This window comes from Oreochromis niloticus, linkage group LG13 (assembly GCF_001858045.2).
Source record: "Oreochromis niloticus isolate F11D_XX linkage group LG13, O_niloticus_UMD_NMBU, whole genome shotgun sequence".
Lineage (NCBI taxonomy): Eukaryota > Metazoa > Chordata > Actinopteri > Cichliformes > Cichlidae > Oreochromis > Oreochromis niloticus.
The window spans coordinates 13,815,589-13,840,776 of record NC_031978.2 but is presented as its reverse complement, the minus strand read 5'-3'; the positions used below and the strand labels follow the sequence as shown (position 1 = coordinate 13,840,776).

At 40.5% G+C, this 25,188-nt stretch overlaps 1 protein-coding gene across 3 annotated transcripts; it reads right to left on the bottom strand.

The window, feature by feature from the left end:
* Nucleotides 1-719: 719 nt before the first annotated feature.
* Nucleotides 720-25,072, bottom strand: zranb1b (zinc finger, RAN-binding domain containing 1b). 3 transcript variants are annotated; one of them, XM_005474255.4, is made up of 10 exons: nucleotides 24,655-25,072; nucleotides 22,516-23,592; nucleotides 14,555-14,742; nucleotides 11,536-11,689; nucleotides 10,672-10,743; nucleotides 9,292-9,490; nucleotides 8,099-8,219; nucleotides 7,571-7,700; nucleotides 3,565-3,794; nucleotides 720-2,547 (listed from the first exon to the last, which is right to left on the bottom strand). In XM_005474255.4, the coding sequence occupies exons 2-10, from the start codon at nucleotides 23,498-23,500 to the stop codon at nucleotides 2,326-2,328; spliced, it is 2,301 nt and encodes a 766-aa protein (XP_005474312.1). In that variant the 5' UTR covers nucleotides 23,501-23,592; nucleotides 24,655-25,072; the 3' UTR covers nucleotides 720-2,325. The 3 variants fall into 3 exon arrangements, with proteins under 3 accessions (XP_005474312.1, XP_005474311.1, XP_005474313.1); XM_005474254.2 differs by lacking the exon at nucleotides 24,655-25,072 and adding an exon at nucleotides 24,503-24,648; XM_005474256.4 differs by lacking the exon at nucleotides 24,655-25,072 and adding an exon at nucleotides 24,130-24,244.
* Between the last annotated feature and the right edge of the window lie 116 nt (nucleotides 25,073-25,188).

Sequence of the window (25,188 nt, the reverse complement as noted above, 5' to 3'; positions counted from 1 at the left end):
TGGGAAGGAAAAACTCCCTTTAACAGGAAGAAACCTGCAGCAGCAGCGCTCTCAGGGATTGCCCTCCAACTGCTATGATCAGGTGGGTATGAAGGGGAGAGCAAAGGACACCCTGTGATCACGCTACAGTTTTTACTTTTAAACAAGTTTTTGACAAATTTCAACAAAATTTGTGTTTTCTTGATTTTCATGACTGAAGCACTGTAACTCAAAGGAAATCGTGCCATCACAGTTCCATCACAGCGTTAGATGTATTGCCTGAAACTGCTTTTCCCTCTGAAAACCACCAACTGTTCATCCAAACAGTGAACAGTGGAGGGATAAAACATTCAAGTACTACGAAAATTGTCCAGATATCCCTGCCAGTCTCCTCTGGCTCCACGGCTCGTCATTTTATGTTCTAGGTTTGTTAGCCATGGCTCACTTCAATCCATTTATCTGAAGTGCAAAATTAAAATTAGCCCATAATGTATTATGGGCTAATTTACTGTTTTCTGTAAATTAATGGAAACTTTATATTAACTACAATAACTTAAGATGGACCTTCAATTCACCTGGTTGTAGTTCCACTAGAGGGAGCTGTAAACCTGAACACATATGACATGAAAAGGCTTTAGAAAGTAGGTCCAATTTAAAACAAACAAGCAAAAAACTTACACACTTAAACCTGTGGACATGTTGAGGATGTCATTAGCTGATAAATGAAGTGACAGGAAGCGTTTTAGTTGGACATTCAAAAAGGTTCTTTTATTTTTTTCCTTATTTTTGCCCGTTTGTGTTACACTCTGTTTAGCGATGTCACGCCTAAATCCACAAACCATCGTAGTCACAACTGCAACTATTGCATAAATACAAAGCAACGTACAGGTGATGCTCAAAAACGTGTATGACTTGAATGAAACACAAAGAGGTTACAGAGCGCGATGGCGAGAGGAAACAAGATGCAAACACTCACAGCAAAATAAGAGAGAAAGGAACAGCTTTTTTTTCTTTTTCTGTCAGCTTTGGTTTTATGTGGTGCAATCTGTCACTAATAAAAAAAAGCGGGTTCACATGATGACAACAAACAGGCTTTACAGAGGCGGCGATGTCACGTGTACCATGAGGGTGACCTCCACAACAAAGGCTGTAAGGAAGGTGGGGGCAAACAGGAACCACAAGACAGCGATTAGACAAGCGTGACTCAGAGTGGGTGGGGGGTGGGGTTATGTCCACACTCACCTGCCCAGAAAAAATAAAAGCACCAGGTTTTAGGCATCCATATGAGGTACTAAAAACCATACGCAAAAAACCCAAGTAAACTTTTTCACTGATGGTCATGATTGGTTCTTTCCTCACGGCAACAGTGTTTCTGTGCAACGTGTCTTCATCAAGATTGAATCATTAACAAAACCACAAAAAAGAGAGAAAATAATAATATACAGAAAGCTCTTATTAGCTCAAATAAGTTTCCAAACAATAAATATGTAGAATAAATTCATAGAAGATAAAACACACACAACTTCAATCAGTCTGAAAAAGGTAAACCAAAAGATCCAACATGAACGTTAGTGCGCTAAAACTTAGTGAGTGTAGATTTGACTTGTGAAGGGAACATCTCCCTTTTCAAGAGCTTCATATGTGACCTCAATTCAAGCAATGATACTGTATTTATATAGAAATGTTTTAATAAATGTGCAGTGCTTAGTATTAAGGATTAAAGTCATTTGTTATTACACAATCTCTTGTTTTTTTCATTAATGTTCTGGAGATAATAAGATTTATTGGCTTTGCCCCTGCCTGTTTGAAAACAAAAAGCCAAACAAGCCAACTCTTATGTGGAAAAAAACTTGGAAGTGTGCTTCTTTTTTTTCCCCAGTGCCCATATTGAATGGATATAAAGTATTTGAATCAATGCTGGTATATTTCCTTATACTCTTTTTTTTTTTTTTAACAACCACATGCATTTACATCTATGGATAAAGATTTTTTTTCTTCCTTTACATTTAAAACTCAAATCAAAATTTTGCATTCGTAAACCTTTTTTCTCTCCGTTAGACTCAGGCTGGTCTGAGTAAAGTGTTTAATGTGTATATCCGAGCGCCTGTGTTTGCCAGAAGAGCGGTAGTGTCTTCTGTCAGGTGGAGGTCGGGTGGGGGCTCGTGGTTCCCTGCCCTCTCCTGAAGATTTTTCACAGTTTGTCCGTGTCAGGAAAAGGAGGGGCAATACAACAACTACAACAACAACAACAACAACAAAAATCCCCAAATCAAAGAAAAACTAAAAGAGAGAGGATGGGGGAGGAGTCCTGCCCCCAGCAGACAGCCTCCCTCCACTTCAGCTTCGTCACTCCTCGTCGTCGTCGTCTTCCTCCTCCTCGCCGTCGGACAGCGAAGCGCAGGGGCGGATCTGGCGGTAGCCGTCCAGCCACTTCTCCACCATCTGAGTGACGAGCGGGTGGTTGCGGCGGCGGGAGCTTTTCTGAAGAGCAACCAAAACGCCGCCCTCTGTCACGCAGCAGTCCAACCACTCCCGCAGGAGCTTCTCCTGTTGCTCTTCATTACCCATCTGAAGGACAGGAGGGGACAGACATGACCATCAGAGGGAGCCCTGTCACCTCACTACAGCCCAAACACTGCTTACTCCTTCTGAACAGTAACTCCGAGCAGAAGAAGAGAAGCAAAGCTTACAAAGTGACACGGTCCAGACCACATCTACCTGCTGCTGAACTTCCTGAAACTGCTAGTTTGTAGTACAGGTTCTTTCCCCATGGCTTTTCTGTATGTAACACATTTGCATAACACCTCTAGTGGAGAGTTTTAACACCCACAAACAAAGAATGGCAGCTCCAAGTCTGACATTGTTATTTACTGGCTAGATCTGCATTTGCTAACTCCTCAGATACTTTTGCCTTTCTGCACGTCTGACACCAGAGGAACTGCAGACTGAGTGAATTTCTTTATCACTGGCAGCATCGTCCCTGGAATAGTAATTAAATCCTTAATGTTAAACGCTGTGTGGCTATGCTGCTGTTAGTTTTGATCATTTAACCATTGCCCACAGCTACGTCAAAGCTGTATTTCAGAGGATCCGCCGCCACCAGTCCAGTAAACAAGCACTGGAAGTGGGTCACTGTGTTTTCATACCACTTTTTATGCTGTAGAAAGAACTAAACTTAACTTCAGTGTTACTAATTAGCAAATATCTCTGTGTGTGTGTTGCACACATATAGTTCATGGAAGCACCACACTAACCAGCTGATAACAGCTCTCCACCCTTTGGTCTAACTGTGGCCATTTCTGGCTCCTCCAACTAAGAGCGCTGGCCAAAACCCTCACACTGAGGCTCCAAAATCTGGAGTCCAGAAATCATTGGGTAACATCATGATGGGTACATCCATCTTTTAAATACAGTCTAAGTAATTTAGTTTGTAATTTCTAAAAGTTTGCAGGTGAAAAGCTAAAAAGAAAAATGGAAAGCATACAGGCGACATCTGTCTTTTACAGTCTTTTCCTGTACCTGTAAATGAGCATAATGTGGCCACTTAATAAAGTATAAAAACACCACGTCTGTTGAGTGCCTTACTTCCTGCGCTGAGAGGAAGTGAATGTGAAGCAGCTTCCTCTCGCTGTCGACCAGAGGCAGGAACGTCACTGTCACGTCATCGTCCGTGTTGAGGTTGGCGCCTGCGCCGCGATTGTCAAAGCCATCGTTCTCCATGGCCACCAGCGCTGAGAAGTGGCCCCGCGTATATCCCAGAGCAATGGGGCTCTTCCAGCAAAAGCTCTGCTCCCACAAAAGAGGCAGGTACACACCTGGAGGGACGTAGAAGGACACAAAGAGATTTGGATTGACAATGTGCCAAAGTAATTCATTGTACTATATCTTTTGGTACTGCATAAATACATACTGTACAAATAATAATAGGAAATACATAGCTACATTACACTTCAGACACTATTTTTTTTCTGAGCAGATTCATGTTTGATTATGGAGTACACTTTTTTTTTTTTCTTCAGAACTGCTTGTAATACAGAACAACACATTATTCAACATGGGGACAGTATAAAAAAATGCATAAAATCTACTACTACAGTACTGCAGCGGAGTCTTAAACACTGACAAAAAAGGATGCACATTTGTTTACTCCTTTTTTTGTGAGCAAACTTGAAATACTTAACTTGAATATTTTGAATAATTTTGCTGTTATGATTCAAGGAGAAGATGAATTATGACGTACTTGCTTTAAATAGAAAATAAAAAAGATCCAAACAACTACTAAGTACACCTCATGATTTAATGGTTTGTAGCAGCGATAACTTGACATAATATTTTCCCCTCCAACTTTATCTGTCTCTCATATCATTGTGGGGGAATTTTAGGTCATGTTTCTTTGTGATATTGTTTCATTTTATAGAAGTTTGTGGACATTTGTTTATGCACAGCTTCTCTAAAGATCCCACCCACAACATTGTAGTCAGTTGGAGATTGGCATGGTCTTTTACAAGTCCATTGCAACAGCTTGGGCATGTTCCAATAGTTCATTTTGCTCAGTTAAGTTCCTAACCGATTTACATAAACTGGAAGTACCTGTGCTGCAGCCACAATAGGAGCTGTTTGACTTTCTCCAAAGGAGTTTCAACACTTTCATTACCTCCTTTAGCATAGGATACACTGGGGCTGTCCTTTATGAAAGGATCATTGCGATTCACCATCTGACCATGCATTTTCCATTTCATATCATAATCTGCTAAAATGTTTTGTATTTTCAGCAATAACATGTTAAATGCACAGCTGGACTCTGAAGATCACGCTGCTGGAAGAAAATCTGCTTCTCATCCAGGTTTCTGTATAATTCCACGGCATTAGTAAGGTCTGTTTTACTTTGAGTCAGCTGGGATAAGTGATGGATGGAGAATATTTAGAAATTCTAAACAAGGAGGAGGGAAGGATTTACAATCAATCACTAGATAAAACATGACGCATTTAATTTCACACATTTACTAAGTGATTATTGTGATGCCACAATTACAGGGGAATAATCAGCCTTCTTTGGTGAGCGGCGCAGATTAGTGTCTCAAAAACGGGCAGTCCCAATGAGGAAGCTGAGGAAGAGCTTGATGCAAACCTACCAATCAAAATACAGTGTACGCTCAGGTTTTACACGTTCCCCTCTGAAAACGCCATTTAGGTCAACAAGAGGAGGCTGAAGGAGGATTAAAATGTGCATGAGGTCCTGAGGACTGAGACTCAGGTGGAGCTCAGGATTTATTCAAAGAAGAGCTGCATTGTTATGAACTAATCCACCATATAAACCTGAGATCTGTGTGTACACAAACACTATTTACAGTTATTAATGAGCCGTCTGTCTGTTAATGAATACACTGACACTGACACACTTTTATTTGTTCTAGTAACAGCAGAGAGAAGTCGTTCACTGTGTGCACACTGCTGAGGAAAAATAAACAGTTCATTCATTTCTGTTTTTTTTTCATGAAAATGTATTAAAGTAAGTTGGGCTCAGCTTTAAATGCTCAAGTGAAGAGTTTTAGGACAGAGCCAAAGTTTTGGCACTGTACTCACAGCTTTGAACCATCTAACCAAAATTCCAATTAGGCACTCCTGATGATAAAATCTCCCCCTCAGTCTAAATAAATAAACACTCCTAGAAGCAGGGATCACAACCAGAACAGCCTTTTTTTGGTGTTAGATTTAGGGGAATTTGCAGTGCATGCCATGAACATTAGCAAATCATGCTCGAGTGACTGAGATATTCTCCTCTTCAAAGGGAAACTCCTGCAAATACATATGCCAGAAGGTCGGCTGCAAAAACAGCCCTATCCACAACTTGCAGTCACAAAACTGAAACTGTGCCTCTTTAGTAAATCCAGAAGCTTTTTAATGATGAAAGAAGGCTTTGCACTGCTGCTGACTGTTAGCAAGTCTGGCTCTAGATGTTGACTCTTCTTTAAAATCCCAATCTTTGTAATGAATGGATATTTTTCACAACAACACGGTAAGGATATGTTATAGTTACTTAAGATGCACATTTTGCAGTCTACCTGCACATTGTGGTTTCAACACAGCAGACACACTGGTGTCACACTGTTAAGGTGATTAGTGTACGGTCATTCAGATTCTCAGCGTACCCCTCCACCACCATCTTTGACAGCTGGTATGAGGCATTTGTGTTTAAATGTGGTGGTGCGCATTATAGACAAACATCTCCACTTTGTTCCAGATGTCTTGTGGTTTATTTAGCTCTAACACTGCAAACCCAAGCTCTGTTCTTTTTAGGAGAGAGGCGTCCTCCTGGAAACCCTCCAGGTGCATCATCTGACCACTTCTGGGAAGATTGTGGCATTGTGTAAACACAAACCTGAATGCTCCAGACCAGCAAACTGCTAGAACATCTGCTTTTATAGAGGTACTCTCACTTGCTGATGGTCAGTGAACCAAGGGGGTTTAATAAGCAGCACCTGCTGGCTACTATGGAAGCAGCAGGGGTTTACCTAGCTTTTCACAGGACTGCATAAAGCCCAGTTAAAACTGTCTTTTTCACACACATGACTTTATGTTTTACACGAGCAATTATAATCTAGAGTAGGTACTAACTAACCCTCACAAATAAATGTACAAATAGTTATGGGAACACTGTGTGCTGACATGCATCAGGGTAAAAGAATAGCTCAGCAGAAATTAAAACACTCAAAGTTACCCTGGATTGAAAGCAATGCTTGAATAAATGTCCCACAACAGTCGATGCTGACTTGCAAATACCAGACTGATTATAAAACAAAACAATGCAGGATGACAACACAGAGTGTCTCATATTTCTTTAGTTCCATAACACACAAAGGCAGCTCTCGCATCTCATGAATACCTCTGTAACCGACACCGCTATTGGGAAGCCTGTGTGTTGCTACTCTCCTAGTAACCACTGTGGTTTTACTGGGTTCACTTGTTCACCACTTTAATTGAGGTACCCCACCCCTCTCTATAGGCGCCCATAAGCATGCCTTCCACTGTGTGTGTGTGTGTGTGTGTGTGTGTGTGTGTGTGTATACATTGGCTCCTGGCAACAGTAAATCACTGGTCCATCAGGCAGGCTTTACCACAAGCACTTGGCCCTTACATAGCACTTTCATCATCCCCTGTACAGCATCACTCAGCAGGCAAATTGAATCCAGACTGTTTTTACTGCTAGTTGTAAAGGTGGCCCCCGCTCTCGGTGCTCTCAGGATTGTTTGACTGTTGATGATTTTCATATGTTCAGCTGTATCTGGATGTCTGCAACCACAATACGAATTCTCTGTGCTCCTGTGACTCATCCTGGCATTTTTTTATGTTGTTTTTGTTATTTTGAGCAACATGGTGCAAAATTACCCATTAAATGAAAGACACTAGACTAATAACTGTTGTAAACAATAATTACTGACTGATCAGAGGGGCAGTTATGTCACCTATGAAAGTTATACACACACATGTAGGCTGGAACTATTTCACAAAGGAAGTCTAGTTCTACGTCCAGTGGAATGATGTTTAGCACAACCGCGAACAATGTTTGACCGAAACGTTATTTCTTGCTCACCTTGAAAACGGGTGTACCCGAGTGTTTCGCCACGGAAACTTTTGTAGTACTTTACTCCATAGACGATGATAGGCCTACGAAGTATGTGTGCAAGAACGAAAATGTGGGTCTGTTCCAAGCTGGATCCTGGCTGCAAAAGAAAAACAAAACAAAACACAAAGTCAGAAAAATACAAAACAATGCTCCAGGACTCAGGGAAGCGATAAAATGAGGGTTCTTGAATGCAGCCAGGATACTCCAAATGTGAAAACATGGAAAACATTCAATTAATGAGCTTTCACACCCAGATATAATAACAGCCCACCCAAATACTTAGTCAGTGAGGTCACAAAGAGCAGTGAGAAGCAGAGAAGTGCTGATGACAGACAGGATGCACTTTCAGGGGGCATTACAGGTTAAGTATACTGCACCAAGAGCAGTAAAGCTTCTTGCATAATTCATGCATTATTAGCGTGTCACGTTTTAAGCACATCAAGCTCCTGTCCTCCATGTTCGTGTGTGAGTGTGTTTACTTCCATGTACATGTACCTGGCTGGCAAGGGACAGTATGAAAGCCCAGTCTTCCTGCCACTGTTCCTCTCGGAGGGAAAAGTGCAGACCAAAGCTTTGGGAATACCACGACTCCCACTCCTTCCAGCGGGTGTAAAACCTGCACAGACACACACAGATACACACGCACACAAACTGTTTAGCCTGTGACATTATTTGACCTCTGTGCAGCAAGGCGTGGGCTTGCAATTGACTACATTCCTCCACGTCTGTCGTGGTTTGGGCTGGATGGCATTACTCATTATATCTAAACAGCAATTATCTCACCGAAAAACCCACTGTTTCTCACAAATAGACGTGAGTCACGCTGGGCTTTGGAGTCAGACTGAGTGCCCCTCCACTCAAAAATGCATTTTTCTTTCTTTTTTTTTCCTGTCTCTTTCGTGTACAGAACAATTTATGTGAGTTTGACACCAGAAGCCTGCATTCAATTTTCATCTGCCTGAACGCTTGCACCTATGAGCATGTTTTGGAACATCGCAATCATTTTAGAGCCAGTCGTGATTCAGGGTGCAACTTAAATAGTGTCATGTGGAAGTTTAAAGAAGAGAATGTTTTGGGGTTTTTTCCAATTAAACTAAGAAGATGCAGGAGTCATAACAGATCTTTGAGGACATAAAATAAAAATTAAAAAAAGCCCTTGTTTCTTATTTCCAGATCAAAGCCTCTGATCTCTTTATAAGCTGCCAATCTAAACTTTGGATTCTGGGTGTACACCCCGGCCTCTAAACCACATGTTCCATAGACATGCTGAAGGAAAACAAAATGTAACTTGACACTTTTAAAAGTCAAGCTTTTGTTTTCCTTCAGTGGTGCACTTGAGCTCAGTCATTTCATGATCCACAAATGTTTCTGTGTAAAAAGGTCAGCTAAGCAAAAAAGAAAAAAAAAAAAAAGGAAAAACTGGATGAGACAGGGATGTCTGTCGGTAATAAGTTAAGAGTAAACATATCCCTCTTTATTCAGACAATAGTACTTAAAAAAATGTAGCTTTTTTGCCTACATAAGTTGTCTCCTAAAAGAGCAACATACAAGCTCCAATTCCTGTTAACACCTGTCTGAATTTTATGTTTGGTGCACTGCGTCACTCAGTGTAACATAATTTGAATTGGTTTAAAACAAGATGCAAATCAGCTCAAACTACACACCTAGTCCCTGTGGTGTCACCTTACCAGTGAGAACAGTCGTGCAGACTGTCATGGAGGGTTTTACGGAGTACTGAGTCCTTGTCATAGATGCCCCACGTAGCCTGCAGCACAGAGTCAAGGAGGCAGTCCCCAGCTGTGCGGTTCCACAGGGCATATAGTCGACTGTCTAACCTAGTCCCCAGCTCCAACGACCAGTTGATGATGGGAGACTCCTCTTCAAGTTCTAAACAAGAGGGGAGACAGCAGGATATCTCTTCAAAAATAAAATAAAATTCAAGCAATAACGATAATGATAAGGGAACATGCTGTACAAGGAAGTGCAACAGTGTGGTTGTACAGTGGTCATGGTGTTTCAGTATTAGTTAATGCCTGCTCACATCTGTGAAAATAGTTGTGACATATCAATGTCTGCCTGTAAACCACAAAACCAAATGACTACTAAGGCTCAGGTTATGACAGGAACCTAAAAAGAGATAAAGACAGAAATAAAGATACTGTATGGCACAAACATGCTGTAAATTGGGAGGGAAAGCACCAACGTTTGTGTTTTTTTGTCTGCTTTGACTTGTGGAACCGCTGCTTAAATAGATGAATAGGATTCATTTAGCAGCTCAGCTTTTTAGTTTATAAGGATAGCATAAAAAAAATCAACTTGTCTTTTCTCACTTTAAAGTACACTAAGAAGTCAATTATTCTTAACACAGCTACACAAAGCTTCTACCATTGACTGCTCTCTTCTTTGTGCTACTTTGTACTCTGATACTTTGTCTGTTTTCTGCAAATGCACGCACACCAAGCATCCTTAAGAACTTTTATAGGGTGGTTAAAAAACCAAATAACAAGGTTTTAAGGAGCATCATATTGGCTTCCAAATTAAAATGCAAACATATTTAGCAAGGTGAAGGTGACAGAAGGATTTTTGTTTACACTGCAGTTACTAATACAACGTTTGACACACATTGAGACGGTGAACCACCGAGAAGGGTACACAAATGAGCAGGGACCTTCAGGAAGAAAGGTGACGGCTTTTAAAAGTGTTTATGTGTGACCTGAAAGGAAATACAATCATTCAACAGTGATCAAAGAAATTCCTAAAACTCAATTAGGCTGATTAGGACAAAGGCAACTGGTACATATCCTGAAGTGAGAGCGCTTGGCAGAGTGACAAACAGGAGGAAAAAAAAAAACTGTTTGCAAGCAAGAAAATACCAGTTAGACAACATAGCCAGCCCTCTGCTGCCTCCTGTTATAGTATACAGTTTGTGAGGGGACTCCCCTTGTGTGCCAAGCAGCCAGACCATCAGGGGATCTGGCTTCTCTCTCACACTCTCAAAACAAGTGCATGGATACTTGAGGACAGCATGTGATATGTGTTCATAAAGCAGAAAAGAGTAAATATTTCACCTTTTTGTACGTCTCGGTCCAGCACCTCATCAAACAGTTTTTCCTGAACTGCTGGAGGCAAGTCCTCAATGTCTGAAACACAAAGAAGAGCAATGGGAGGAGGTCTTGGTTTGATTTACATTTTACCCTGATAGATGTGTGCATCTTTGTTTTAACTACATGTAAAACTTTACTAAAATGACTGAAAAATTGCTCTGACCATGTTTTGTTCTCTTCACAACAGCCCGTGGCTTTCACTGCCTGCCCTGAGCTCTGGTCAGCACAGTAGCTTATTCTTTAGCTAAAATAAATGAATGCATTGACTTTGTGGAACTGAACAGAATGGGTTTCTATAGTGGCCAGAAGCCAAGGTTGGCATTGTCCTGAACACTCTGCAAAACAAAAATCCTTAGCTTAGCTACCAGCTTCAGACTGAACCACAAGAGCAATTCCACACAGTACAATTCAACAGAAATAGCACTGAATGCCTGCAATTTCACCAAAACACACTGGCAAAACACTAAATATGGCTTTGCTATGAATGAAAGTCAAGCATAGCTGGTGCATAGTTGGCAGTACATGGTATTTTCAGTTTGCTATTACAATACTCAAACAATGTAGTCTCCATGTTGTGGCAGCTGGAAACAGACAACCGTGGCATTATGTCCCCGCAGCGATCGAGCAACAAGCAATCTTATACGCCAGAAGTAAACAAAACAAGCATTCTGATACACACTCAGAAAGCCAGAAGGAATGGCTTGGCTGGGTTTATTCAGCTACGGACACTTTGAAAAGGCTTCTGGAATTTATATTATGATATTTTGTAAACTGTCTTTTTTTTTTTCTGGCTGCATTTACTTGTTTGTTTGCTCATGAGGTGCTGACCTGCAGGCAGGGTGAACGTCACTAGATCGGTGAGGAAATAGCAGGTGAAGTCTCCCTTGCGCTGGTGAAGAGAGGCCGCTACCTCACGACGGATCTGCTCTGTTAGCTCAGGACAAACCATGGCTGGAATACACTTGGCTGCCTGTTGGGATACCTGCAGAGAGGAGAGCATATAGAGAGGGAATTTAAATCTACATAAAGTGTACAGGATACACAGAATAAGAAAGAAGCAAGAGCATTTCCTGCAACTACAAAGAACCATAAAACCACAAACTAATGCAAAACCAACTGAATGCAATGCTCCACTGAGGCCTAAGAAGAATAAAATTTAACAGTCACAGCTTCAGCGCCCTGAAAGTCACTTGACTTTGATAAGATCTGATGGAGTTAAGATAAAGAGATCTGGAGAGATTATTCTGAGCAAATCCTTTTGTCAGATACGTTATGTAAACGTAGGGAGGCCAAGAACAAGAAAAGAAGTCAGTTCAAGAGATCAGCAGCCCATTTTTATATTCTTACCTAGACTGAAAAACCAAAACCTTCTATGAAGAGAGAGATTATGAGCAAAGCGGTAAAATTATGACTGTGTGAAGTATCAGATTTATCTCTCCTTTTAAATAAACCCAGCAAATTTCTGGGGATGCTATTTAAACAAATTCTTCCACATTCGCAGTCTGAATACTTGGGAAAGTCATTCATTTTTGGGTCTGTAGGGAGAATACTTAGCTCACTGTGTTCTGAGCTAATTTTACTTTCACTAATCGAATCTAAATCACCTCCAGGACACAGCAAGTTCACGCAGGTGTCAGCTTTGGGGTGTTTTGGGGACATGATCCAGTGGTTACTCACTAACCCTCTTGGAAAAGAAACTGGGGCAGCGGCTGAGTGTGGGTGAAGAGGTGTGTGTACAGATAATCTGGGATCACAGTGCTGAAGGCAAGCGGGGTGCAACCAACATCAGCACATGCACAATTCAAGCAGACACACATGAACTCAGTGAGCCTCACTGCACAGACACACCAGGACGCTGAAAATACAATACCAATGCAATTAAATAATTACTGACAGAGGAACTGATTATTATACAGTTTGCAGAGCAGGAGTGTGCAGCTGAATTTTAGTCCCTCTCTTTTCTAAAAACACTCTGGTCCTAGGACATCTCCTGGCTGATCTCACTAAATGAGAGTAGGAGAAGAAGCTTGTTAGACCATCAGAGGCCTGCAAATGTTTATGATACAATTTTGGGGTCTAGCAGATACAAAAATAAAACTACAGTTACTAGGTTGAGTAGAAGAGCTCAACCAATAGTATTTTTCTTATTTAACATTTATTTACTTTTTATCAACATGTAGGAGTTATCTAATTAAAAGTTTAGGGTTTGTTTTTTTTTTCTTCAGATTGAGCCTAATTTTACTTTCCATCCATGCATTTTCTGAATCGCATCTCCAGCTAGGGGCATGGGGTGGATGAGTCTGTCCCAGCTGAGCCTGAGTGAGAGACTGGGTACACTATGGACTAGGTCTGCACAATAAATCAAATGTCAATCCCGATTGTGATTTTGGCTACCCGCAAAACAAATGAACACGAACAGCCGATACTGAAAATGTGTGCTTCAATAATACAAAAAAAAAACCCTAAATCAAGCACTCCCTAAATTACTGTTTGATGACATGCCAGCCTGTGCCAGTCGTTGTGGTTTTCCCTGTAAAGTGCAGCGTGAAGTTTCCTGGATGTAGCCTGGACAAGTAACACTACATTAGAACGACAGAACGTGAAGAGCTTGTTCCTAGAAGTTGATCATCATTGGTTGGTTGAAAATATTTCAGATCTAGGGCGAGTGGTATTAATCAAGAATGAACCATATTCAAAGAGTGCTGTAGAGCTGCGTCTGCACAGCAAACCAACACAACTAACCCATTCAACCACCTGAAAACACACCACTAACTACAGTGCAATCAATACATGAAGGCCAAGAAAAATAATTGAATGGTTGCTAACATGATTTGTCCGTCATCAAGTCAGACATCCATAAAGGCGAGTCTGTCCAGCGTGTCCATCAAGCTCACAAGACTGACTGAAATCAACAATGCAGTCAAATTCCTTGTCGCCAACATAAGTGTCCACTACACATGCTGAGTAACGAAGGCTTTAGGAAAACTGTAAACATTACAATCCTTAAATCCTTGCACATTTATTTTTCTAAAATTTTTAACACCAAACTGCATGCAAAATCTTGCAAAGGAAATAAAGTAGGAGCAGTGCAGGGGAGTGTTATCTATAAACAAAACATTTTGTCACTAAAATCAATAAATAATACGGTAGATAATGGTGATCTTAATATTGAGCCAAAGAATTGTGACAAAAATTTGGGCCATAATTGTGCAACCCTACCCCGAACATGTCACCAGTACATTGCAGGGCTAACACAGAGACAGACAACCATTCACACTCTCACATTCACAACCGCAGCTAATTGAAAAATCGCCAGTGAGTCTAAGAGGTATATTTTTGGACAGTGAGAGGAAAGCAGAGCACTTCGAGGACACTTGTACAGGCAAAAGAGACCAGCATGGTTGTGTGTTGGTTATATGCAAACCTTTGCAGACTATCATCTACAGCTGAGTACATCCTACAAAGAACACAGAAGTCATAATATACAAAGTGTGTCTTTGTAGTGAAGTGAAACGGAGAGTTAAAACCAATTAAAATGCCATCTTAAGCCAATATGTTCTTGCCGTTTTGAAGGACTTCAGGCAAGATCCCCAAATCCTTCACTCTGTGCAGCTAAAGCCCTATGAAAACAGACACAAACTGGACACCACAATTTCTGTTACAAGGACTTAAAAGCTAAACATGAAGACCCCAGCCGACAAGGTGTCTTGTAATTAATCATCTACAGCATGACCTATATAGTCACGTATTTAATATGGTCTAGTGCTTTGATAATCTACAAACATAATTCAGAAAGCCGATACCTTAGGGTAGGGGATTTCTGAAAGTGAACAAAGTCTCCACTGACCTCTGTGAGCAACACTGCCAGCATGTCCTGTCTCTGGAAGCGGATGGCTAGGTGAACCAGTGTGAAGCCATCATCGAATGCTGAGGGCCGGTTTAATAGGCGCACCTCGTCGGATGTTAGCTGTCTTGCGATGTCACCTCCCGATGTCTTGTAGGCTTCCACAGCTGCCAGGTCACCTTCTACAACACCTTTCAGACAAAGAGGGGGAAGGAGAAAGCTCCCATCAATAAACAATGTTAGCAAGTGATCACTGTGGACACAGTTTTGAAGTGAAGACCTTTTTTTTGCTGCTTTGACCCACATTAGCACAAATTTTTCATAAAAATGCATTTAACTGGCAATCATTTTCATGAAGACATTTAAAAGATAAAAATGAAAGGGCTCTGCTGAGAAAAATAAATGCTTTATCAGTCCACTTTTGGCTGTGGAAAAAAATCAGAAATGAGCAGATGTGCTGACCACTGCAGTCGAATCACACCAAGTCTTAACACAGCAGAGACATAAAAAGACAACCTTGCGCAGAGGTCAGTTTACACTACACTAAAATATATGAAATATTGGAGATCTGAATGTGCTTTATCTCTGTGGCAGCTGTAACAGCTTTGAGACTTTGCTGACTTTGAAGTCAAGGGGAAAAGACATCAGGGGGCACAGTGTGATCTTTCAGTTATGTTTTTTTCACCTCCTTAATCTTCATGTTTATGTTGTAGCATAAGCGTTGACGGATATGTTTGAGCAGCTGTTGGCGTGTCTGTTCTTTTCTGGTGGAAAGTGTAAATGAAACAACCAACCTCCAGAGAACAAACTCAAATAGTGACCAGCTAATGAGACACTACTGCAGGAAGAGTCATTCTATGAAAAAAACAGCAGATTTTTTTAATATATTAACTTTAGCATATGTACCGAAGCACTGCAAAATTTTATGTTTACTTTATGCAAACTGAGTTATAGTATAATTTTAATTTTTGTCCATGAACTCACACATGTGATTTGCGGACATGAACTGTTAATAGTCAGCTTTATGTTTTAATATAAGTTGACTGAGACTTATATGAACATGATCTGCTCAGAATGAAATAAATAAATTAAAATATTTGCTTTTCAGATCCTTTGTAAGGAAAGGTTACTGAAGTTAACTCAAACTAAAGAAAAAGGTCAAATTAAAGGAGAAGCGATCCATCTCGATGTGGCAAGCAGGGAACTTTGAGGTGAGTGATTGTAATGGCTACCAATGACAGCGAAGGATACTAACTGACAAATCACAGGGCTATAAATATGTTAAAGGGTTACCTAGGCAACCGAAGCTAGGCTCACCTGTTAGCAGCCAACCATCAGCAACAAACCAATGCGTGATGAGCTTCCTGCCTTAGAGTGTGAAGAACATTTAAATAGAAACTTTATTTTAGCAAATAAACAAAAAACTAAAACTAACTCAAACATTATTGTGTAAATATAAAAATAGCTATAATTTAAAAAAAAAAAAAAAAACAGGAACATGAAATGTTCTCAGCTTTAGTCTTTGTTATTTTGATTTTTGCAATATTGAATTATTATTGCACTCTTCTGAACTTCCTAAATCTTACAATTTGAGAAATTATTATCAACATCATAATAACCAAACTAATCCTGACATTGCAATAAATAAAAAAGATAATTAAAACACTTATACAATAAATGTTACATTGAAATAAGAAAATCCACTACTGAAATGGAACTGAAAACAAAAAGTTAACCCTACAAAAAAACAAAGTAAGTACTGGTATCCCTCAGCCTCCTAGTAGATGCACCTACGGTATCAATTTCAAAATTCTACGTGGCCTCGTTCTCGAGTTATCGCATTCACAAACTTGGGTGTCCACGCCACCTGTACGCTTGCCCTGCAGGGTGAAGACAATACCGCCTCAACCTTTTACAGCTGAGGTGTAAAAACTGATAGAAAATACAAAGCTATAATAACTCTTGTGCAAGCCTCTCGTTCTGTGATCGACCACAGTGAGACAAAATAACCTATTAGTAGTTTAAGCAGAGTAAAACATTGAGCTAAATGTGTTTTTATGAGTAATGAAAACAAAATCAAAGTGTAAATTTCTTTCAAATACGACAGCAGCCACAGAAATATCCTCTTCCCATTTCTAGCATATACAGTAAATGCTCATGTGGTAGTCTCTCGTACATTTGATAGCTTAAAACACTGTTGCGCTTTTGTTCTCGTGTCAAAGGACCACACACAATGCTCAGCTGTATAATCTGCATGTGAGTGAGACCGAGAGAGACATGGAGTGGGTAGAAGGACTTGCTGTGCCATGTGGAGCTGGCTAACGCTGTGAGGGATGAGGAGAGAAACTACACAATAGCAGCGCAGCGTGATAGGAGGATCACAAAACCACTTTCCACAAAACACTCCATTAGCGTGGGTGTGCCTGTAGCCCTGCAGTCAGTACTGTACTCACAGATCCTTTGGTGAACACAAAAGGCTCCAATATGCAAACAGACATACACTTAAAGACAGACTGATTAGACAAAATGGATCAGGCTAAGTGATTCTTGTCTTGTCTTTTTCTCCTACAAAGGACGCACATTTCAATAATGGCGATAGCGGCCGCCTCCATCATAGCAGAATCAACAGATGGATGTGGGTGATTCAAAGTCTATTTGTGATTGGTACAGTCTCCTGTTTAAACAGCCGCTTCAGAGAGAAAAACAGAAGTAAATGTTCTGTCAGCATACCTTCCTGTTCAAGGACACCTGGACTGGACATATTACATATCTTTATTTAACAGGAGCACTGCTGAAAAAGTATGTAAAAGTAAAAGAAAAACACAAATGAATAAAGCGCAACTGAATTTACAAACACATTTTATAGTAATAAATTCTTCTGTACTGTGTGGGTTGACTAAGTGGCACTTCTTAGTGTATTGTTTTGTTACTTTGGTGTAATAGTAACATGTTGACTTTTCCCTGCAATCAGATATCAAAATGATGCCCCTGAATGAGGTCTTTAGTAGTCTGACATTATATTGAGCATCCTGCTGGTATTGACACACCAGTCTGCTTTTTGTCTGAAAGGTTAGCAAGACAATCTCAAAGTATATCACACCTAACCAAAAAAATGAAGTTGGCATTGTTTTAGCATTTTATAATATAACGATATGATTTATAAACATTGTGATATGCTGCATGTTAGCATATCACTCTAAACTACTGTGGAAAAACAGGCATTAAGAAACACAGTTTCATTGCATATATTTCTGTTGTTTTTCATATATTTAATGCCAGCTTGGAGTAAATATTATATAAAAAAATACCAATAAATAATTAATATTCATGGTTTTAAGGGAAGTAAAAACAAGCCATCATTACAACTGCATCTAGAGAGAGACATTACAGATGGACCCTTACTGTGGAAAATCTGTCCATACAGATAGATATTGTCCATATCTGACAATGAGACTTCAGTAAAGACTGAATTAAATTAATGTTCTGATTGAACTATAACATAAACTATATCAGTATATATATAGCAACAATGTATAAATGTATGGAAATATTACTGCATTATTACTTTTATCCTTCAACCGGGAAAGGAGGACATGATTTTGTTTGATGTTTGCACATTCCTCTTGTGTTCACATTGGCTTCCGTTGACTACGCACCTGTTTCCTTTCACATTCCTAAAGTAGGAGGATCCAAGCCTTTATGCTGCATGAGCAATCCTCTTTTTTCCGAAAATAAAGAAATTTGCAATAAAACAGAATGTGATGGTTTGTAAAATCATTTGGATCCTATTTAACTGATAATTTAAAAAAAAAAAAAAGACAACATATCAAATGGTAAATCTGAGGAAGAGTATTATGAAAAATGGATGGTTATTTTGAATTTGATGCCAGCAACACAAGAAAACAACTCCAGGTTGACGAGACGAGAGAGAGTAAGCAAAAGTTTAAATGCCAGCATGTTATGGCATCAACACACACTGCAGGAGTATTTTCCACAACTCTAAATGTGCCAGTAATTCAAAATTACACCAGACTACACCTTTCTCAGGAAAGGCCTTGCCTATTTTAGGAAGATGATGCCAAACCACATCCTGCCCATATTAGGGTGGCTCTCTAGTAAAACCTCCGGGTATTAAACCCATCTGCCTGCAGTCTAAGCTCATCACACAACAAAAGCAACCATAAAAACTTTCAGTTTCAACATTTGATGTGTTATATATTATGTTAATATCAATTTTACATGATTTGCTTATCACGGCTTTTTCCTTTCTTTACGTTTATCATAGATTCACCACTTTTTTGAAAACACGTTTTCAGTGAGGGCCTCAGTGAGTCTGTGTATGTTTTCACTTTAAGTGAAAAACAGCACATCCAGTACATTTTTCCAAACCACCATTTTTATTCACTAAACAGTGAATAACAACATTTAGTATGATTATTGTTGTTTTTTAAATTATAATTATTAAATGTCTCATTACTAATAAAAAATGGACACAGGGCCAATAAACCTGCACTAACTAACTGGTGCTTAAAGCACCCCCTCAACTATATGTCTGCTGCATTTAATGATATAATACTAAGCATTTTGTTTATTTACCAACACAAACACCACACATTTGTTCAGTTTAAGGAGTAGGGTCATGCACACTGTAAGAGTGACGGTATGTTCTACAGCCACAGGCATTTTTTATTTTTGACTTATTTTACACGGAATGTATTTTACGTGCTAATTTTAGTGCATCAGGCTCCTCAGGAAACAACTTCAGGTATCGGGAAACCGTGACCACAGTTTCAAAACTCTAGGAGTGAAATTTTAATTTCTTTGCCCCCAGCACTTCACAGGTTTGATTTTATGAGAGGCTGTTTGGCACATCCACTAGTCTACCATAGCCTTAAAACTACTGACAATCTGAAGTGAATAACATTAACAATCTATTTAAAATACAATGTGCAGGTGTGGCTTGAGGACCATGGCAAACTTCACAGCACTGACCTGAACTCATCACCCTTATGTGACTGAGCATCAGCAAGCAGAGGCCAGCAGAACCATCCCAATTCACAGAGGACATCACTGTAATCACATTACATTTTTCTGTAATAATGTAATGCATTTATGTACTAATTTCAGTAATTACATTAGTCCCTAATCAAACAATTATGCTGTTACTTGTATTATATAAACTATTCAAACTGGCTTCTGTAGGAAAATGGTCTACAAATTTTGAAGAGCTCAGACTTTCATTTTTAATGCATGAAAGCACAACAATGTTAATTTAAAGTGGCAGAAACAACTATCCACTACTGCTAACACAACTTTGTGTCTCTTTGTAAGCATCAGCAAAGACAGCATGATTGTATGAAGCTAGCAGTAAAGAACCCTGGATCCAGAGTGCATGCCGACCCCAGCCTACTATCCAAAGCTTGAACAATTAATAAAAGCTGTGATTAGCAGACAGGCTTGTACCCATACCTGATGCTACAGTAGAATCTCTGTGGCCACAGCACATTTGTGAAGTGCTCTTTCTGTTTTTTCATAAAACACTAAAAGAAATATCCTCGTTACGACTGGGATTTGTGTCAGTGTGTAGGACTGTACATTCCAATTATATGACAATAAATCTCAGGTCATGTTGTAGAGTACTGCAGAATATATCAAGTAATGTAATAAATTACCTTTCTGCATGGAGCAATTAAGTAAGAAAGGGCTTTAGGTTTTTCAAAACATTATGAGTAATTACTTCAATGTTGCTCGGGACACACCCTATTATGCACTGCACCCAAAGGATGTGCGGAGAGCATTCTGATACCAGATGCCAAAAGACACCCCAAGAGGAGGTGTGCATGTTCAAAACAGAGTTACTTTGAGAGCACTAGGGATTCCTACATATTTTTAGGCAGGTGATTTTATTGTTTTCATGCTGATCAGTGTATGTCTATGAACTTCAACTTGCGAAAATTTTTGGCAGCACAACAGATGTTGTTTGTCAAAACATGAAGCCTTAAAAACATGTGATTTCTGTTACTCTTGTATGACGTGTTATTTCATATTTAACACTTTAGTCTGGCTTCACGCAGGATCAGAACCCATGACCAGGCCTGATGTAGAACCACATAACCACCGTGACGTCTCCCATTTGTTAGTGAAGACCTGTTATGAAGTCTCAAACTGGGTGTTTTCACTGTTGCCATCTATTTTTCAAATGTTTTCAAATTAAAGCTGACAAGCAAGGAGTGGCTCTGACAGTGAGGACACTGTAGAGTAATAGGCTAACAACTTAAGATTAATAACTCATTAACCAATAGGGATACCCTGGATGATCCTTATTTCTGTGTCTAATAACTACCATAATTTAAAAACTGGGCTTCAAGTTTTATTCAAAATTTCTTCAATCTAGTGACTAAACCAAAAATTCATCAAGAAAATGCTCAACTTCACAAAGTAGGTTGAGGGCAGTTTTCCAGTAGACCTCTATACAAGTAGACTTTTTTTCCCCAACAAACAGAAGTTTCCCTGGTGTCCCTGCTGGGTATGAAAAGGTTCTCAGGTTTAAGGCACATCTGGACATCTGTGGAGGCTTCGCTTTTCAGACCCAGAAGCTGTGGCCATCTTTATAGCATGTATCTGTAGAACTCATGCCAAAACTAGCAAAAAACTAATAAAGGTTATCCAAAACAGGTTTGATGGGTCAGTGCTTACTGCAGTTACAAAGGTTGTATTACTTTGTAAAGCTGCATTAACGCTTAAATCATTGATGAATGTTTAACATGGTTTAGTGGACATTTATTAATTTCATTTTATATTTAAAAGTATACCAGATACTTTTAAAATGGAGGATTAGTGACACTTTTTGTTATTTACTTTCTCTTATTAACAATAGTGCAGCATTTCAGCACCTTAACATCAACAATAAAACAAACAATATGCATGTGTGGTTCCATTTTGCTTAACTGAATAATGTCTGTGTTGATAAACACAGACATTATTCCTCAAGAACAGATAGCATGAAGCAGATATTGATATAAAACTTTCCAAAGTATGTCTAGTGAACCTGCCAAATAGGGAGTGGATTTAAAGAGATGTCTTTGATTTCTTTTCCTTTAACAGAAGAGGAATGAATTAGGAGACATTTCCGATCAGATAAGGAATGTTAACACTTGAATAAGCCACCCAAAAAATTATGCCTACTTGCATGAGAAATTTTTGACCAGATGAGACTTTGTCCCACAGGAACAAGCCACACAGACATGAGGGAATTCAACATCTGACATGCAGCAAGAGACCCAGAGCAGAACCAGAAACAAACTATCTGCAGTGATGTTGCTCTTACAGGCTTTGAGGAATGTAGCAGGATAAAAAGGCATGATTTTTAATCACTAAAAGGACTTCATTGGGATACCAAATGCAGGGAATACTGTCAAATTTGTGCATATATAACACAGTATACATAACACAGAATAATCAACTGTCAGAGGGACAGATAGGGAAAACAGACGGGAGGTTGAGTGGGTGTACAGAACAAACGCTACTCATCCATGAAAAAGGCAAGAGAAAGAGTAAGACAGTGGTGTGAGAGAGGGAAAAAAGCAAAAACTAGTTGTTCCTACAATGCGCATCCTTCCTCCCACTCTGCATTTGCTGGTGTACAGTGTGGGTGGCAGGACACTTGCTGTCTTTATAGTGAATTTTTTACTAGCTAAATGCAGAGGACTTCCAAGTATACATAGTGTGTCTGTAATGTTAAGATTAGATTCAAGATAATCTAGATACAGCTCTATAAACTAAGCAGTTGTCTTGCAGGTTGTTAAGTGACATATTGTGAATGATTCATACAAATTTGGGAAAAATACCATTTCACAGTGTTAGCTTGCCTTATATTATTCACTTGATTCACTGCCCATCTCATAACATAACCAAAATACAAGTCAAACATACTTCAGTGAAATCATCCATCCTTAAAAACTCACCAACACAAGCATTGAGGAACAGCCAATCACTCCGTCTCATCCTGTTCTTAATCTGCTTGAGTTTTTTGAAATCCACCTCAAGATCTTCTTTGCTCCCAATCCCAGCGCCTGATGCCAGTTCAATCCTCTGAAAGTCCATGTTCACCTCTGACTCCCGTTTTAACATTGGCGGTGACCTCCTCTGGCTGCTGCTACAACCCCCTACACCGCACACCACACCTCCTACTCCTTGACTAACCACGTGGCCAACAACAGCCCTCCTGTTGTCCCAGTCCTGGTCAATAAGTTTTGAGGATGGTTGTTGACTCTCAGGTTCCGATGCCAGTTCGATGGGCTCAGCCAGCAGACTATTGGGTCTGGGGTGATCGCACACAACACACTTGAGAGCCTTGGCCCAATTTTCATAAGTGCAGGCAGTGCAGGTCCAATGCTGTGTATGAGTGTTGAGCCTGTTACGGTCATTATATTCCTCACAAGTGTCTGTAGTAGTGGTTGGGGGAGAGGGACGACATCCAGAGCCTGATGTCTGGGGTGTTTCTGTGGGGCTGCGTGGCTGCTGGGTATGATGTCCTTGATGGGCTGCATGCTGCCCATGCTGTTGTTGGTGTTGTTGTTGTTGAGCCTGCTGCCTCTGGCACAGGCACTGAGTACACCGGATAGCTCGAGGCCAGTTCAGATAGGTGCACATGTGGCATGACCACTTACTACTAGTCTCGGGTATGTCAGCAATGCGAATGCGGGGTCGGGCGCTGGAGTCTGGACAAATAAGTAAGCTAGATCCCCCCTGAGATGGACTGTTGCTGAGGTCTGCAGGGTCCCACTGATGCACACTGGCATCCAGGGCAGGGCTGCACTTAAAGGGCTCCTCAGTAATGATGGCACCCCCGCTGGGTTTCTGAGCGCGGCACATGGTGCACTTGATGGCTGACGGCCAGTTCTCGTATGTGCAGTATTCACAGGCCCACTTGGCAACCAGCTCGGTCATCGTCGCACCGCCGCTAAGGGAGGCTTCCTGCCGTTCAGAGGGACTCAGCTTGGCAGATCCACTCTCAAGGAGATCACACAGCAAGCAGCACACTAAGGTTTAAAGGGAAAAAAAACCCCAAACAGATATGTTAAATAAATAATAAAAAAGACAAACCACAGTATCTTATTAATCAAAGGCAAACACTTCAGGAAGGTAAAGGGATTAAAAATGAGCTTGTTTCTGGGTTTAAATTAGCAAAACATGCTAAATGTCCCAATCAAAGCCTACTTATTTACAGCCACCTGTGTATTTAAATTATTGACTGTCAAACAAAATTTTAATAAACAGTTATGCCCACTCTTGATCTGGTATTATTTTGTAGTAACAACCAAAGCATCGTTTAGAGACCCACAAAAACGAAGTGCAAGTGCAAAACTGCAGTCTAGAGTGCAAAACTGCTCGTAAACCTTGACACTGATTATAAACACATACAGTAAGTTATATACACCAGGCACATGTGCCCTACAACAACCAGGAAAGGTAATAAGAGACAAGGACAGATGAAACCTGACGCCCAGCAGGGAGGCGCGTGACTGGTTAAGAGACTTATGCACTGAAACTAAATTCGCCGTAAAGCTAATTAAGACCTGAAATGATCCAAACTGCATGTGTCCCCCGCTGTATTCTGAACACTATTTCCACGACAAAATAAAAGATAAGGCTGGCTGGACAGGGCAGCTCTTTAGTCCCGTTACTGTTTACGCCACGCCTCCCAAGTTTACTAACACCGTGAGAAATTCAACAAATTCTTGTGAGCTGCACGTTCTGAAAACAACTGTGTCAAGTAGCTATGGTACTCACAAGCAATTAGCAAACCTGTCAATACACTCCGCTATAATAAACCCGAGTTTAATTAAATAAGCATTTGACTAGTTTCATTTGCAGCCAGTAGTGGTAAACTAACAAATTACACTGTATGGCTGTACCGTGTCTTAACAGAACCAGCTAGCTGTCACTTACCTTCCATAACAACCGCTCGGTTGCCAGCCAGGATCTATGGCCAAGCTAGCTGGCTGCGGCTCGCTAACGTTACGGGATTATGTTTTGCTCGTAACCGTCTGAGAGGCCCTTAACAACTCTACGAGAAGGTGTCTTAACGCTGTAACCCTCACCTTTTGCTTTGCTGTGTTTACACTCCTCGGTCCCCCCTCCCCATCCCCGCTGGAGCCAAAACCAATGGAGTTCCTCCCCCCCTTCACCCCCGGTCGGAGAAACCAACTCCAATCCGAACTCAGGCTCCTCTCACTTGGACGAAACTAGCCGCATATTTACTTCTTTTGGGGGCGCCGTTTACTTGGCAGTTGACAGTCCACACATACCGCGGAGTAAGAACCCTCCCACCCCCTCCCCAGGTCCCGTCCCTCGGCCTCTCTCTTCTGAGTTTTTAAATCATTTTCCCGTTTTCCACAAACACCAAGCGGACGGACTTTAATGGCGGCACAGGGGAAGGGAAGGAACCGAGGCAGGGCTTAAAATACACTACGAGGGAGAGCAGAGAGCTCTGGGCCGTGTTACAGTCAGAGGCAGGATCAGGATTTACCACCCGAATCTGCTGAGCAAGCCGATTGGTTGACACATGTGTATCCCTTGACACCGACCAATCGCATTCTACGTCTCTCATTCCAATTGTTAAAAGGCTCAGTCAA

Bases quoted from the DNA above. Each gene is read 5' to 3' on its own strand.
- zranb1b (XM_005474254.2), bottom strand. The intron at 14,743-22,515 runs GTGAGTTTTTAA...TTTGTCTGAAAG, and splicing joins GTTCCTCAATGCTTGTGTTG to GTGTTGTAGAAGGTGACCTG. The intron at 8,220-9,291 runs GTAAGGTGACAC...GTGTCTGTGCAG, and splicing joins CTGCACGACTGTTCTCACTG to GTTTTACACCCGCTGGAAGG.